Below are 15659 nucleotides of genomic sequence, written 5' to 3' on the forward strand. Positions count from 1 at the left end.
CTGCCCCGTCTCCAGTTCATTGAATATTCGTTCAGTCGGTGGAATCTGGATAACCGGAATTTACCGCTGCTGAAATTCTGCAATGTGAACGGTGCAGCGGAATCCCATTGAAATGTAATTCTGAGGTAAAAAAAAAAAATATGTTGCAGCGTGAACGGGGCCCTTAACGTTTCCATTTACCAAAGTCAGCTGTCATGTATACATTGTATATCACTGCAAACCCAGGAAGGGCTAAGGGCAGTGTTTCCCAGCCAGGGCGCCTCCAGCTGTTGCAAAACCACAACTCCCAGCAAGCCCCCACAGCTATTGTATATCACTGCAAACCAGGAAGGGCTTAGGGCAGTGTTTCCCAGCCAGGGTGCCTCCAGCTGTTGCATAACTACAACTCCCAGCAAGCCCCCACAGCTATTGTATATCACTGCAAACCCAGGAAGGGCTAAGGGCAGTGTTTCCCAGCCAGGGCGCCTCCAGCTGTTGCATAACTACAACTCCCAGCAAGCCCCCACAGCTATTGTATATCACTGCAAACCAGGAAGGGCTAAGGGCAGTGTTTCCCAACCAGGGTGCCTCCAGCTGTTGCAAAACCACAACTCCCAGCAAGCCTGCACAGCTATTGTATATCACTGCAAACCAGGAAGGGCTAAGGGCAGTGTTTCCCAACCAGGGTGCCTCCAGCTGTTGCAAAACTACAACTCCCAGCATGCCCGGACAGCCAATGTATATCACTGCAAAGCCAGGAAGGGCTAAGGGAAGTGTTTCCCAGCCAGGGTGCCTCCAGCTGTTGCAAAACTACAGCTCCCAGCATGCCCGGACAGCCTTCGGCTGTCCGGGCATGCTGGGAGTTGTAGTTTTGTATCAGCTGGAAAGGCCCTGGTTGGGAAACACTGTATATAGAAGCTATGTGGCTGTTCTCAGTGTACACTGTACTGACTGCAGCAGCCGCCATATTGCCGCCGCCGGTCACCGGGGGGTTATGTCAGGGGGGGCTCCCCATCACTTCTCTATAGGTAAACGGTGACCACCGGATTATTGTGTGCAAACCGAGTGCGGTTATTGTGCAGGAAAACAATGCTAAGAGCGACACAAAAGAGCCAGCGGCTAATCCGCACCGCCGTGACGTCACGCTCGGCTGTCATTCACACTGTTCTCCTCCGCCCGGCGAGAAGAGCGGCTGACAGACGAATAGGAGGGGAGAGCACTGACAAGCCAGGGGGCGGGGCCTGCGTGCCAGCCAATCACGTCGCGCTCCGGGTCCATCCTTCCATATTAGCATCGTCTCTAGCAACAGGTGGTGACGTCACGGGGAGCGCGCTGCGCGGCCCCGCGGAGCTAAATATGGAGCTGTCCGCTGTCGGGGAGCGAGTGTTTGCGGCTGAATCTCTTCTCAAAAGACGCATCCGTAAGGTAGGCAACCGTGCCCCGTATACCCTGCGTTTCTTTCCCCCCACCTTTGCCTGTTTTTTTCCATCGTTTCCCCAGACTAGGCCTCAATCCTCGAAATCGCGATTATATATATAGCCGAGGGCAGACAGGGGGCGCTGGGGAGCAACCGTCACTGCAATCTGAGCGCTGGCCTGCTGGGTGGCTGTCTATGGGATAGACCGGGAGGTGTTTTTTAATGGGCAAGGTGACAGGGGGCGATGCTGGGGGTTGTAGTAGGTGCAGGCTGCTCACTGTACATGTACCTGCTGGGTGTATGGGGGGGATCTATTGTGGGGGGAGATGATACAGGAATGACATGGAGGAGACCCTGTCTATGATGAATCCCTCTCTACATGGAATGGTACAAGTCATCGCTGTCATCCTCATTATTTTATACTGTCCATGAACCTGACAACTGAATTATAGAAAAATCCAATAGTCTCCCCCGCCAGGCCTGTGGGGTCCTCCAGTGACTGCGGGGGGCGACCTCCCAGCCATAGTGATAGCCTCGCTATGTCACATCAGGCCCTGTTATTTGTGGTTCATATAAGGCGGTGGTCTCCAAACGGCGCACCTCCAGATGTTGCAAAATTACAACCCCCAGCATGTCCGTACAGCCAAGGACCTCCAGATGTTGCAAAACTACAACTCCCAGCATGTCCGTACAGCCTAAGACCTCCAGATGTTGCAAAACTACAACCTCCAGCTTGTCCGTACAGCCTAAGACCTCCAGAGTAGGGATCGACTGATTATCGGTTTGGCCGATATTGTCGGCCGATATTCACGATTTTTGACATTATCGGTATTGGCAATTACCTTGCCGATATGCCAATAATGCCCCGGCCCAAGACCGCCGCCGCTGCCCCATTGCCTCCCCGGTTTTATAATTACCTGTTCCCGGGGTCCACACTGCTTCTGGCCCCTGTGACGTCCTGCACGCTATGACGAGTGACTTCCTCAACGCGACATCACCGTCTGTGCGCACAGTGACAGCTCAAGACGCCGCCGGAGCCAGAAGTATCGCGGACCCCGGGAACAGGTAATTATAAAACCGGGGATGGGGGAGGCAATGGGGCTGCGGCGGTGGTGGTTGGACTAGGGAGGACCCCAGGACAGGCAGGGGGAGAGACCTCCAGACCTAAGACCTCCAGAGGCTGCAAAACTACAACCCCCAGCATGTCCGTACAGCCTAAGACCTCCAGAGGCTGCAAAACTACAACCCCCAGCATGTCCGTACAGCCTAAGACCTCCAGAGGCTGCAAAACTACAACCCCCAGCATGTCCGTACAACCTAAGACCTCCAGAGGCTGCAAAACTACAACCCCCAGCATGTCCGTACAGCCTAAGACCTCCAGAGGCTGCAAAACTACAACCCCCAGCATGTCCGTACAGCCTAAGACCTCCAGAGGCTGCAAAACTACAACCCCCAGCATGTCCGTACAGCCTAAGACCTCCAGAGGCTGCAAAACTACAACCCCCAGCATGTCCGTACAGCCTAAGACCTCCAGAGGCTGCAAAACTACAACCCCTAGCATGTCCGTACAGCCTAAGACCTCCAGAGGCTGCAAAACTACAACCCCCAGCATGTCCGTACAACCTAAGACCTCCAGAGGCTGCAAAACTACAACCCCCAGCATGTCCGTACAGCCTAAGACCTCCAGAGGCTGCAAAACTACAACCCCCAGCATGTCCGTAAAGCCTAAGACCTCCAGAGGCTGCAAAACTACAACCCCCAGCATGTCCGTACAGCCTAAGACCTCCAGAGGCTGCAAAACTACAACCCCTAGCATGTCCGTAAAGCCTAAGACCTCCAGAGGCTGCAAAACTATAACCCCCAGCATGTCCAGACAGCCAATTGCCTCCAGATGTTGCAAAACTACACTTGGCTGTCCAGGCATGCTGGGAGTTGTAGTTCTGCATCATCAGGAGGTCCGTAGTTTAGAGACCACTTATATATGGCCTGGTTCACATTTAGAGACCAAGTGCACATTGATTGCAAAACTATAACTCCCAGCATGCCCGGACAGCCAACGGCTGTCCGTTCGTGCTGGGAGTTGTAGTTTTGCAACATCTGGAGGGCCACAGTTCATAGATCACTAGTGTAAGGCCTTGTTCATTATGGGTGTTATGGTCCAACCCGTTGCATGATGGACACCATCAGCACATTGATTTTTAAAACTACAACTCATTGGTTGTTGGAGCATGCTGGGAGTTGTAGTTTTGCAACATCTGGAGGTGCCTAGTTTGGAGACCGCTGATATAAGGTCTTGTTCACATCTGTGTCATTTTTTTTTTGCTTTATTCCAGAGCAAACCCTCTTGCATGTTGGAGGCCAATGATGTGTTGACTGCAAAACTACAACTCCCAGCATGTCCCAGTCAATGGGAGTTGTAGTTTTGCATCATCTGGAGGTCCGCAGTTTGGAGACCAATGATATCAGGCCTTGTTCACATCTGTGTAATTTTCTGTTTTCTTCTGGTCTATACGCCTAGAATGATGGACAAACTACAACTCCCAACATTCCCGGACAGACAATGGGAGTTGTAGACCAGTATTTGCTTTATTCCTGACCATGATGGACACCAACTGCACATTGTTTACAAAACTACGGAGGAGAAGTGGCCCAGTTGCCCATAGCAACCAATCAGATCCCTTCTTTCATTTTCCAGAGGCCTTGTTGAAAATGAAAGCAGCGAGCTGATTGGTTGCTATGGGCAACTCAGCAACTTTTCCTCTGGACAGGTTTTGATAAATCTCCCCCCCTACAACTTGTTGGCTGTCCGGGCATGCTGGGAGTTGTAGTTTTGTGGAGGGCCACAGTTCGGATACTAGTGTTGAGCGTGAATATTCGAAATGCTAATTTTTACCGTGAATATCAGCATTTCGCGATTTCGCTAATATTTACAATATAGTCATCTCTATTCACAATGATGAATATTCATTTTTTTAATACATTTTTTTTTTTATGCAAATTTATGCGAAAATCGGCACTTCCAGACTGGACTCTGATCCCTCCCTTCTTTTAGGGGATATAATTGCGCACTATATGAATTTCATTACGATTTTTCTTATTGGGGGGAAAAAAGAAAAAGAATGAACATGGCGAATATGCGAATACGTTCATATATTCGCAAAATATCGCAAAATCGAATATGGCCCCTGCCGCTCATCACTATCGGATGTCGCTGATCTAAGACCTTGTTCACTTCTGTGTTATTTTTTTTTGCGTTCTGGTCCAAACTCCTTGACACCAACTGCGTTCTTTATTTTTAACGGGTTCCATCAGGTTTCCGTCATGGTGTGCTGCGCTATTCTTTTTCCGCATATGTTACACAGTATGTGCAGTGTAGTTACTGACAGAACCTCAGGTGTGAACAGGGCTCAGCTTTTATTTGTTTAGTTCAGTGTTTCCCAACCAGTGTGCCTCCAGCTGTTGCAAAACTACAACTCCCAGCATGCCCGGACAGCCGAAGGCTGTCCGGGCATGCTGGGAGTTGTAGTTTTGCAACAGCTGGGGGCACACTGGTTGGGAAACACTGGTTTAGCTCATATAAGGAGGGGTTAAAGCCTTGTTCACATTTTCGTCTGGGACCCCATTAGCAGATTCCGTTAAGATGAAGGAAGTTGAGCTGAGAAAAAAATTACTGGAGATTTGTTTATTTTTCAGCTCAATTTGAAGTTTATTGTGGAATGCAGCCTCCAGGGTAATGAATTGGCGCTATGACATGCGCCGTCTCCCCATTAAGGGCAATGCCGGTCTTGGGGGGTAACACATGTTCATTCCTTTGGCGGAGTCTGTAATTTGAATCGGAAATTCAGTATTGTGCACAGTGCAGCAGAACCCCATTGAAGGAGAGAGGGTCCTGCCCACGAGGGGTTACAATTTACTTTTTTTTTATTTATTTTTTGGTAAATTTTAATGAATGTCGTGCAGGGTTATAACATTAGGACACCATAGGTTTGATAGCGCTGCCCTTCAGGTTTAATTCCGATATATCCAGGGATTCAGGACCTGAGGTAGGACAAGGCGCAGTCCCTATGGCAGTGTTTCCCAACCAGGGTGCCTCCAGCTGTTGCAAAACTACAACTCCCAGCATGCTGGGAGTTGTAGTTTTGCAACAGCTGGAGGCACCCTGGTTGGGAAACACTGCCCTATGGGCACTTGCATGCAGTGTTTTTGTATGCAGCTTATATTGAAACTGCCAGATCGCCGGACGCGCGCGGGGGCCCCTTCACCGGACGCGCGCGGGGGCCCCTTCACCGGACTCATGCGGGCCCACAAATTAAATACTTTGACAAAAGAAAGATCTGTTGGAATTGAATGAAGCTTGATGTGTGAACTATGATACGTGGACAATACTTTTTTATTTTTTTTATTTTTTTTTGGGGGGGGGGGGGGACTTAAATTTTAAAGGGAAGTTCTAGTTGCAGAGCGTCCCAGCTGGTTTCTTGTTCATGACACCACTGCAAATATACTCTGCTGTCAATGACAGGGCGTCCAATATCCTTCAGCTAAGTAAATGGTGGTGTGTCTGGGCATCCTGGAGCGTGTGCTGTGTGTGTGCCCCCCCCCCCCCACATAACCACTGCTCCCAATATCTCCTAACAGTCTGGTCAGAACGGCCTAGATGGCGGGCAGTTCATCAAAACTACTATCCTGACGGGCACGCAAAAAAAAAAAAAAAAATAGGCTGGTGGGAGCTACCCTTTAAAGGAAAACTGTCAGTGGTAGTGCGGGGGACGCTGATCAGTTTGAACCTTACCGTGCCCGGATCCACAGCACCGCCCAGCTCCTCAATATTCCTCCCCTCCCTCCGCCTCTCCCTCTTCTTCCCACTCCGTAAGGACGAGAGAGGGGAGGAATATTGATGAGCTGGGCGGCGCTGCCGATCCAGGCACTGACGTCAGAGTGCCAGTTAGCACCTCATTTGAATATACCGATAATAGATTTCTAGCAATCACTGATCTCTCACCAAGAGGTACACTACCCAAAAGTAGCCTTTGATGTCCTTTTTAAAGAGGAGCAGGAAGCACTTTTATGGCCTCTTGTGTCGGATCACACCTGTAATCACTGACACATCTGAGATATAAAGTTGGGCAGCTATCTGGGTGCATTATTGAGCGTACAGTATGGGGGACATTTATCAATGTTGGTGTAAAGTAGAATACATTTTACCCCTGTGTGATTGGTGTAGTATTTGAACAGTTGTTCAAAATTTACTGAAAGGCTAGAATTCCACTGAGGTTTTTGCCCTGTGTTTGTTTTTGGCTTAAAAAACACCTGAAAAACTGCCCCAGTTTTTCCCTGCGTCCCGGAATTTTTTCTTGCATTTTTACCTTTGTGTGGAATTTGCCTTTTTGGCCCCTTTGGCGTTTTTTGTACAAAATTAGTTGGGTGCAAAAAAAAAAAAAAAAAAAAAATGCAATAGGGATGTAAAAAATATATTTAACTAAATGTTTTTTTTATAACAAAATTTTAAGATTTTTTTTATAAAATTATCATGGAACAGTGGAATGTTGGGAAAAAAATGTGAAAAACACACACACACTACATTTTTATTATTGTCGGCTACATTTGTAGTGCTTTACCCCCCCCCCCCCCCCCCACATAAATTGATCCCTGTTTAAAAATTAATAAAAAAGATACATTTCGTTAAATACAATTCTTTCCATCACTACTCTCTTTTTTATTATTATTTTTTAATGGTACCCTACGAAATTTTAATAAAAAAAAGGTATCTCCAACACTTTTTTGGATCACTAAAGTCCAAAAAAAGAATAAAAAAACGCCAAACTAGGTTTTGTCGTGCGTTTTGTTCCCAAAATTGCTGAAAAACGCCAAAAGGATAAAAGAAAAGCCAAACTGAAAAACTCCAAGTGAATCTGGCATTTTGCTGTTTACTATTGACTTGCAGCTAACATCTGGACGTGGGTTTTTTTCGCTGAAAAAACGCTGTGCGGGAAAATTAGCGTTTTTTTACAGCGCTTTTGCAAAAAAAAACTCGGTGGCATTCCAGCCAAAAGGTGCACAGGACTTGATAAATTTTGCCCAATTATAGAAACCAGTGGGCGGCAAAGGTGGGTTTAAAGGGGTTATCCAGGAAAAAACTTATTTTTATATATCAACTGACTCCAGAAAGTGAAACAGATTTGTAAATGACTTCTACAAAAAAATCTTAATCCTTTTAGTACTTATGAGCTGCTGAAGTTGAGTTGTTCTTTTCTGTGCTCTCTGATGACACCTGTCTCGGGAACTGTCCAGAGTAGAAGCAAATCTTCATAGCAAACCTCTTCTACTCTGTGCAGTTCCCGAGACAAGCAGAGATGTCAGCAGAGAGCACTATGACCAGACAGAAAACAACAACTCAACTTCAGCAGCTGATAATTATTGAAAGGATTAAGATTTTTTTAATAGAAGTCATTTACAAATCTAAGATTTGCAAGAGCAGGTGTAGCACCAGGCACTACCATTGCCAAATAGCCCAGAGGATGCACGGTATAACAAGTGCAGTTGTGACCTTCGTGCTGACGTGTACTGCTATGTGGAGGTGCTGACTGTGTCCAAGTATATACTGATATCAATAATTTACAAATCTGTTTAACTTTCTGGAGCCAGTTGATATAAAAAATTAAGTTTTTTTTCCTGGAATACCCCTTTAAGTTTTGGGCTCTGGCATCTGACACTTTTGTACGTGTCCTATTACCGTATAAGCCGAGTTTTTCAGCACGATTTTTCGTGCTGAAAACACCCCCCTCGGCTTATACTCGAGTGAACTCTCCACCCGCAGTGGTCTTCAACCTGCGGACCTCCAGAGGTTTCAAAACTACAACTCCCAGCAAGCCCGGGCAGCCATCGGCTGTCCGGGCTTGCTGGGAGTTGTACTTTTGAAACCTCTGGAGGTCCGCAGGTTGAAGACCACTGCGGCCTTCGACATCATCCAGCCCCCTCTCACCCCCTTTAGTTCTGTACAGTACTCTCCTCCGCTCGGCGCTGGTCCGGTGCTGCAGGACTGTCCGGTGAGTAGGTCGTCCGGTGGGATAGTGGTTCCGGGCTGCTATCTTCACCGGGGAGGCCTCTTCTAAGCGCTTCGGGCCCGGCCCCAGAATAGTCACGTTGCCTTGACGACGACGCAGAGGTACGTTCATTACCAACGTACTTCTGCGTCATCGTCAAGGCAACACCTCTATTCTGGGCCCGAGGCGCCCCCGGTGAAGATAGCAGCCCGGAACCACTATCCCACCGGACGACCTCCTCACCGGACAGTCCTGCAGCACCGGACCAGCGCCGAGCGGAGTCGAGTACTGTACAGAACTAAAGGGGGTGAGAGGGGGCTGGATGATGTAGAAAGCCGCACTGAGGGCGGATGATGACAAGAGGATGATGAAGGGGGGTGGGGATGATGACAAGGGGATGATGAAGGGGGGTGTGGGATGATGACAAGGGGATGATGAAGGGGGGGTGGGGATGATGACAAGGGGATGATGAAGGGGGGTGGGGATGATGAAGGGGGGTGGGGATGATGACAAGGGGATGATGAAGTTGGGGGGGGTGTGGGATGATTTCAAGGGGATGATGAAGGGGGGTGGGGATGATGACAAGGGGATGATGAAGGGGGGTGTGGGATGATGACAGGCGGTGATGATGAAGGGGGGATGATGACAGGTGATGATGATGATGAGGGTCTGGATGATGACAGGGTGATGATGATGATGAGGATGTTAATGACAGGGGTCTGGATGATGACGGGGGGGATGATGTATTTCCCACCCTAGGCTTATACTCGAGTCAATAACTTTTCCTGGGTGTTGGGGTGAAAATAGGGGCTCGGCTTATACTCGAGTATATACGGTAGATGGTCTAGGTTTGTGCAAAAAAAAAAAAAACTTCTAAATGTATTTGCGCAGATAATAAATAAAGCACCACTGCAAAAAGTGTGGTACAGTGCACCAAACAGTAGACGGCTTCGAAAGATGTTCTGCCGAAAATTGTGCAAAAAAAGGCAATTGCTCAAAATTTGCAGGGACATTTAGAACATTGAAATGGTGTAAAGACAATGTTAAATATTTCCCTATGTGTGTGTGATATATATATATGAGGTATAGAGTTGACAGACCCCAACAGTAGGATAGTGACATAAAAATTAGGGATGTCCCGGTACCATTTTTTTTTTTTTTTTTTTTTTAAGACCGAGTAAGAGTACCGATACTTTAATTCTAGTACTCGCCGATACCAATTACAAGAACTTTTATTTTAAAGGGAATCTGACCCCAGGGTGACACAGTTTCTGGCGCTGCTTATCGTGCTGATATGTGGGTTCCTTGTTGTGTGCAATGGAGGTGGCTGCTGTAGTATGTGCTAGTGCTGGGCGGTATACCGGTTCATACCGAAATTTTTGTGCTGCACAACATGACTTTTTCCCATACCGCAATACCTCGGGAATGAATGAATTATCAAGCCAGCACTGCGCTGTCCCCACATCGGGGAACTAATCATATATGACCCGCGAGCGCTGTTCCCACATCGGAACACTACTCGCATGTCACCCGCAAGCACTGCCCTTCTCGCCCTCCTGTTTGTTGCGGGCCGCTGGCGCTGGAACTCTGTACTGTACGCTGCATCCCTATGCCCGGGCTGCAAAAGGTAAACAAATTAAACTTTTATGCACCTTCCTACGTTCCCCCCCACCCCCCCCGTCGGTCCGAACCTGCTTCCTGGGGACGGGAACGTCGGAGAGCCGTCAGCCTATCACCGGCCGCAGCGATGTTCCGCCTCGGCCGGTGATAGGTTGAACCCACTATCATGTAAGAAGCCGGTCGAGCGCACTGTCATGTAAGAAGCATCTTGGGAAATAAACTACCTCTATTTTATCTCATCTCCATTCCTTTTGTATCCTGCGCCACGTGGAGCCGGCATTCTTATAGGCTGCACCCCCCCCCTTGTAGACAGCAGGCCCCTAACATCGCCCCCCCTCTCCTTGTAGACAGTGCTCACCTGCGGCTGTCCTCACGTGTTGCCGCTCCGCTGTCCCGTTCTGTGATAGCTATTTCTTCAGGTTTAAAGTCGGCCTTTCTTTTTCTAGCTAAACATTCCAGCTGGGGAAAAAAGTTTTATAAACCGCGGTCACTGACTAAAAGGTAGAGTATTATCTAACTATACCGTATTGCCTGGGTCTGTTAGCTCTATACCTCATACAGAGCTGACAGATTCCCTTTAAGGGAATACAATATCCTCTGTTCAATCGTTTAGTTTACATTGAAATCTGGAGCATAAAATTCTGCGCAGGATACTGTACGTGTGAATAGCCTCTAAGAGGTTAAATGGTCCTGATCAGAATTATCGTCTGTCTTAGCCATTAGGGGTGTCAGTCCTGGCCATGCTTTTCTGGAAATCACATGGCGTTTTGGAGGAACTATCTAACTGATGTACAGTATCTCACATAATTGAGTCCACCCCTCACATTTTTGTAAATATATATATATTTTGACAACACTAAGGAAATGACATTCTCTGCTAAAATGTAAAGTGTCCTCCTCAAAATAACTAAAAACTCATCCATTAAAGGGGTACACTGCCCCTAGACATCTTATTCCCTATCCAAAGCATAGTGGATAAGATGTCTGATCTTGGGGGTCCGGCTTATCTCCGTTATCTCCGTGCTGGCTTCCCAGCATTCTGATCATTATGTTCAGAATGCTGGGTTTAGGCAGCTGTGGTGGTGATGGCACGCCTCCTCCATTCACATCTATGGGCGGGGGCGTGACAGATGTTGAGTGCACATGCTCAGAGGTTGTACGCCCCCTCCCATAGACGTGAATAGAGGGGGCGTGACGTGACAACATAATGTTCAGAACACTGGGAACCCGACACAGAGAACACGAGGGTCTCATCGGCTGGACCCCCCACGATCAGACATCTTATTCCTTATCCTTTGGATAGGAGATAAGATGTCTAGGGACGGAGTAAATTGGGTCCAATTAGCCATTTTCCTTCTCCCGGTGTCATGTGACTTGTTAGTGTTACAAGGTCTTGGGTGTGAATGGGAAGCAAGTGTCCTAAATTTGGTGTTATTGCTCTCACACTCTCTAATACTGGTCACTGGAAGTTCAACATGGTACCTCATGGCAAAGAACTATCTTAGAATCTTAAAGGGGTACTCCAGTGGAATACTTTATTAATTGATTTATTTATTTATTTATTTTAAATCAACTGGTGCCAGAAAGTTAAACAGATTTGTAAATTACTTTTATTAAAAAACTTTACCCTTCCAGTACTTTTAAGCAGCTGTATGCTACAAAGGAATTTCTTTTCTTTTTGAATTTCTTTTTTGTCTTGTCCACACAGTGCTCTCTGCTGACATCTGATTAAAAAAAAAACTCTCCCCTTCTGTCTCCAGGTTGGGTGTGGAAACCTGGAGACGGACGTGGAGCTGTTTTTGAAAGAAATTGGCTGTGTTTTTTTAATTCCTGGATAACCCCTTTTAAGTCCAGGTTGTCCAGGTCTAGTGCCTACATCCTAAATTTCTAAATATTCTTTGCAGAAATTTTTGGATTTGGTGCCCTGCCGTTCTGCTGTACTGGCACTCAGTTCCACAAAGTTGATCTGGAATTCTGATTCTATCCCTAGTTTCCCTCTGAACACTGATTTTAAAGGCTTTTCATCCCCTTAGTGACATGTCTGACATGGAACAGGGATGAGGTCATCTCGATTCTGCGGCCTACCGTATGTTTATGTACAGCCGTTGGTAGTTGAGCAATTGCACTGTATTTTGCACCCTTTTAAAGGGGTACTCCGGTGGAAAAAAATGCTTTTTAAATAAACTGGTGCCAGAAAGTTAAACAGATTTGTAAATTACTTCTATTAAAAAAAAATCTTAATCCTTCCTGTACTTATCAGCTACTGAATACTACAGAGGAAATTCTTTTCTGTCTGTCCACAGTGCTCTCTGCTGACACCTCTGTCCATGTCAGGAATTGTTCAGAGCAGGAAAGGTTTGCTATGGGGATTTTCTCTTGCTCTGGACAGTTCCGGACATGGACAGAGGTGGCAGCAGAGAGCACTGTGGTCAGACTGAAAAGAACGATAGAACTTTCTCCATTGCATATGGCAGCTGATAAGTACTGGTAGGATTATGATTTTTTAAATAGAAGTAATTTACAAATCTAGCAAAACATAGAGCACGTATGTGCACTCACCGCACAGTGGAGACCGTTGTGTGTACGAGTCCGGTAACGGGAAGCTGGATCACAGCATCTGCACAGGTAGGATGGAGTGCCATCCTACCTGCGATGATGCTGTGATCCAGCTTCCCGTTACCGGACTTGTACACACAACGGTCTCCACTGTGCGGTGAGTGCACATACGTGCTCTATGTTTTGCTACTATTGATACTTCATACTTTGTGTAGAGCAAATGACACTTGCTTCCCATTTTTAAACCCAAGACCAAAAAAAAAAAAGTTATAATTTCCACCATAGTACACCTTTTAAAGGAGAGCAGCCAACCAAAATATAATTTTTGCAACAACTGGCTGGGGCTGTCCTGAAGTCTGGTTGTGCAGTGATCAGCTTCTGTATTAGGCTTTCCAATTCCCATAAAAGCTTACCTGTCTGTTCCCACAAAAATAAATAAATAAATGTTACTCAGTATCTAATCCTGACCATTTACATGCTCATGCAGCCTTGTCTATGACTCATGGACAAGCTGCTGCAGGACTGGTTAGTGTCCCAGTAGGTATGGGAATCCCTAGTGCTGGGATTTTCAGGGGCCGTTTTCTTTATTAAAGGGGTACTCTGGCACTAAGACATCTTATCCCCTATCCAAAGGATAGGGGATAAGATGCCTGATCGCAGGGGTCACGCCGCTGATGACCCCCGTGATCTTCCATGCCGCACCCCGTTAGAATCAGCCCCTCGAGCATGCTCGCTCCGGGTCTGATTACTAGCGATCTTGGGGACGGAGCATAGTGGACGTCACTCTCTGCCCCCTCAATGCAAGCCTATGGAGAGGACGTGACAGCTGGACATTTACGCACGCAGCAATTCCACATATGTATTAGGGCCGATACCGATAATTGGTGCAGGTTAGGGCCGATAGCCGATAACTTATACCGATATTCCGGTATAAGTTATCGGCTATTTAACCCCCTGCGACACCGCTGCAGATCATTGATTTAAAGCGGGCGCTTTAAATCAATGATCTGCAGTGGCTTTTGCGGTGCCATAGGCCACCGCCGCCACCACCCGCTTCTCTCCCCTACCTGCCAGGGTGCTCCGGGCCATCCATCCATCATTCCTGTAGTGTCCGGGGGCGTTCCGGGTGGAGGGTGGTCCGGTCCGGGCTGTCCTTCTTCTCCGGCGGGCCTCTTCTCCACTCCGGGCAGGCTCCGGCCTAGTACACTGCATAGACGTCGCTGCGCAGTGACGCCCGTGCGCAGCGACGCACCTGACGTCACGGCGTAGCGGCGTCTATGCAGTGTACTAGGCCGGAGCCTGCCCGGAGTGGAGAAGAAGACCGTGGGAGAAAAAGGACAGCCCGGACCGGACCACCCTCCACCCGGAACGCCCCCGGACACTACATGAAGGAAGGATGGCCTGGACCACCCCCATTACGGGTAAGTTTAATTTTTTTATTGACTCGGAGGGTGGGGGAGGGGCCCGACCGGTATAGCGGTATGGGAAAAAATCCATACCGGTATACCGCCTAGCATCACGGTGGGGGGTTCGACGCGGTGCGGTGGGTCGGAGGTGCGGTGCGGCGGGTCGAGGGGGTGGCGTGCGGGGGGCGGGGCATTATCGGCTTATCGGCAACATAATTGCCAAAACCGATAATGCCCAAAATCGTGATTATCGGCCGATAATATCGGCCATACCGATAATCGGTCGATCCCTAATATGTATATTTTTATTATTATTTATATATTTTTTTTATATGGAATTTTGGAAAAGAGGGGTGATAAACTTTTTAATATGGAAGGGGTTAATGGTTTTTTTTTTTTAACCTTTTTTGCTAATTTCTTTTTTTATACCTTTAGCGCCTTTAGGGGACTTTTAGGAGGAATCATGAGATTCCTCATACAGATCAATGTGGTTTCATAGAACCACATTGATCTGTGTGCTCTGCGCTTGATTGATGGAGGCTTTATCATTCACAGTGCAGCAGCCGGCATAGGATGTGAGGTAAGCCCTCCTACCTTGGTTTTTTTACAAAAGGTGCATGCAGTTTTTTTCTTTCCCGTCAGAGAAACGGGTGTAATAATTTTGACATTGAAGTCAATGGGGAACGGATGATACCGACACATGAACTTAGCCTTATTTAGTGAAAAGACGTGGCAGATCTTCCCTGAGCCGAAGGCTCAGGGAAGATCTGCCACGTCTTTCCAGTAAATAAGGCTAAGTTCACATGGCGGTATTATCTGAAAAGGGACTCTCTCTAGCAAACTCTGAGCTGTCGCCCTATTAACTTTACTCCCATTACTGTATGGAAACCTTAATTTTCATTCCGATTACTTTGTACAATCAGGTCACTTCCGGTTTATTTCTAAACATAGTATTAACTATTGGCTTGTCGTGACTTGTTGCTTGTACTTAAAGAAGAGGTCAGACTAACCTGGAAACATGTATGTTTTTATTAAATATATGTATTAGTTATATAGGTTTTGCAATCCTTTAAGCTCTCTGGTGGCAGCGCCCATGTGAATCCTCTATTGTCTCACACTCTTGGCTTTTATGTACAATTCGGGAACAAGGAAGGTGCAGATCAGGATATCCTTTGGTGCCATCAGGAACCTACCGCTCTGTAAAGGGTTATTCCAGTCTCTCAACACTATGGCATGCCACTAGGACATGCCATCACAAAGGTCTCCATCTGAGTTTTTCCGTGCATCCACTGGAATGGAGCTGCACAGAAAGGATATGGGGTACTGTTGCTTCCCCCTTACTTGTTTTTCCCCTAACATTTTACCTTAAAGGAAAACTGTCACATGTTCACTCCCGCACTAACCACAGAAACTGATAGTGTGGGGGACAATGATTCATATGATCCCTACCTTGCCTGGATCTGTCCGGCCGTTCACCCGCAATCTTAGTTTTATTATATGTGGAAATGTGGCTGTAACTGGCATGGGCGGGGTTTTCAGGAGCTTAGTGGCACTGTGACGTCAGCACCGCAGTACCGCCAGCATATGAATATTCATCCTTCCGGCTCTACCTCTCCCTGCCGCTCCTAATTGGTTTTCACT

The 15659-nt window shown here is 47.4% G+C and overlaps 1 protein-coding gene across 2 annotated transcripts in view; it reads left to right on the forward strand.

Annotated features, from left to right (window-relative positions):
- Positions 1-1201: 1201 nt before the first annotated feature.
- Positions 1202-15659, forward strand: part of CBX8 (chromobox 8) — a 36137-nt gene continuing 21679 nt past the window's right edge. The window contains exon 1 of one of the 2 annotated variants that reach the window (XM_056549925.1): positions 1202-1404. In XM_056549925.1, the coding sequence (XP_056405900.1) occupies positions 1336-1404 (69 nt within the window). In that variant the 5' untranslated portion in view covers positions 1202-1335. Of the gene's footprint in view, positions 1405-1723; positions 1784-15659 lie in introns of those variants that run through there. The other variant, XM_056549926.1, reaches the window with a different exon arrangement.

Source organism: Hyla sarda, chromosome 13, assembly GCF_029499605.1.
Source record: "Hyla sarda isolate aHylSar1 chromosome 13, aHylSar1.hap1, whole genome shotgun sequence".
Classification (NCBI taxonomy): domain Eukaryota; kingdom Metazoa; phylum Chordata; class Amphibia; order Anura; family Hylidae; genus Hyla; species Hyla sarda.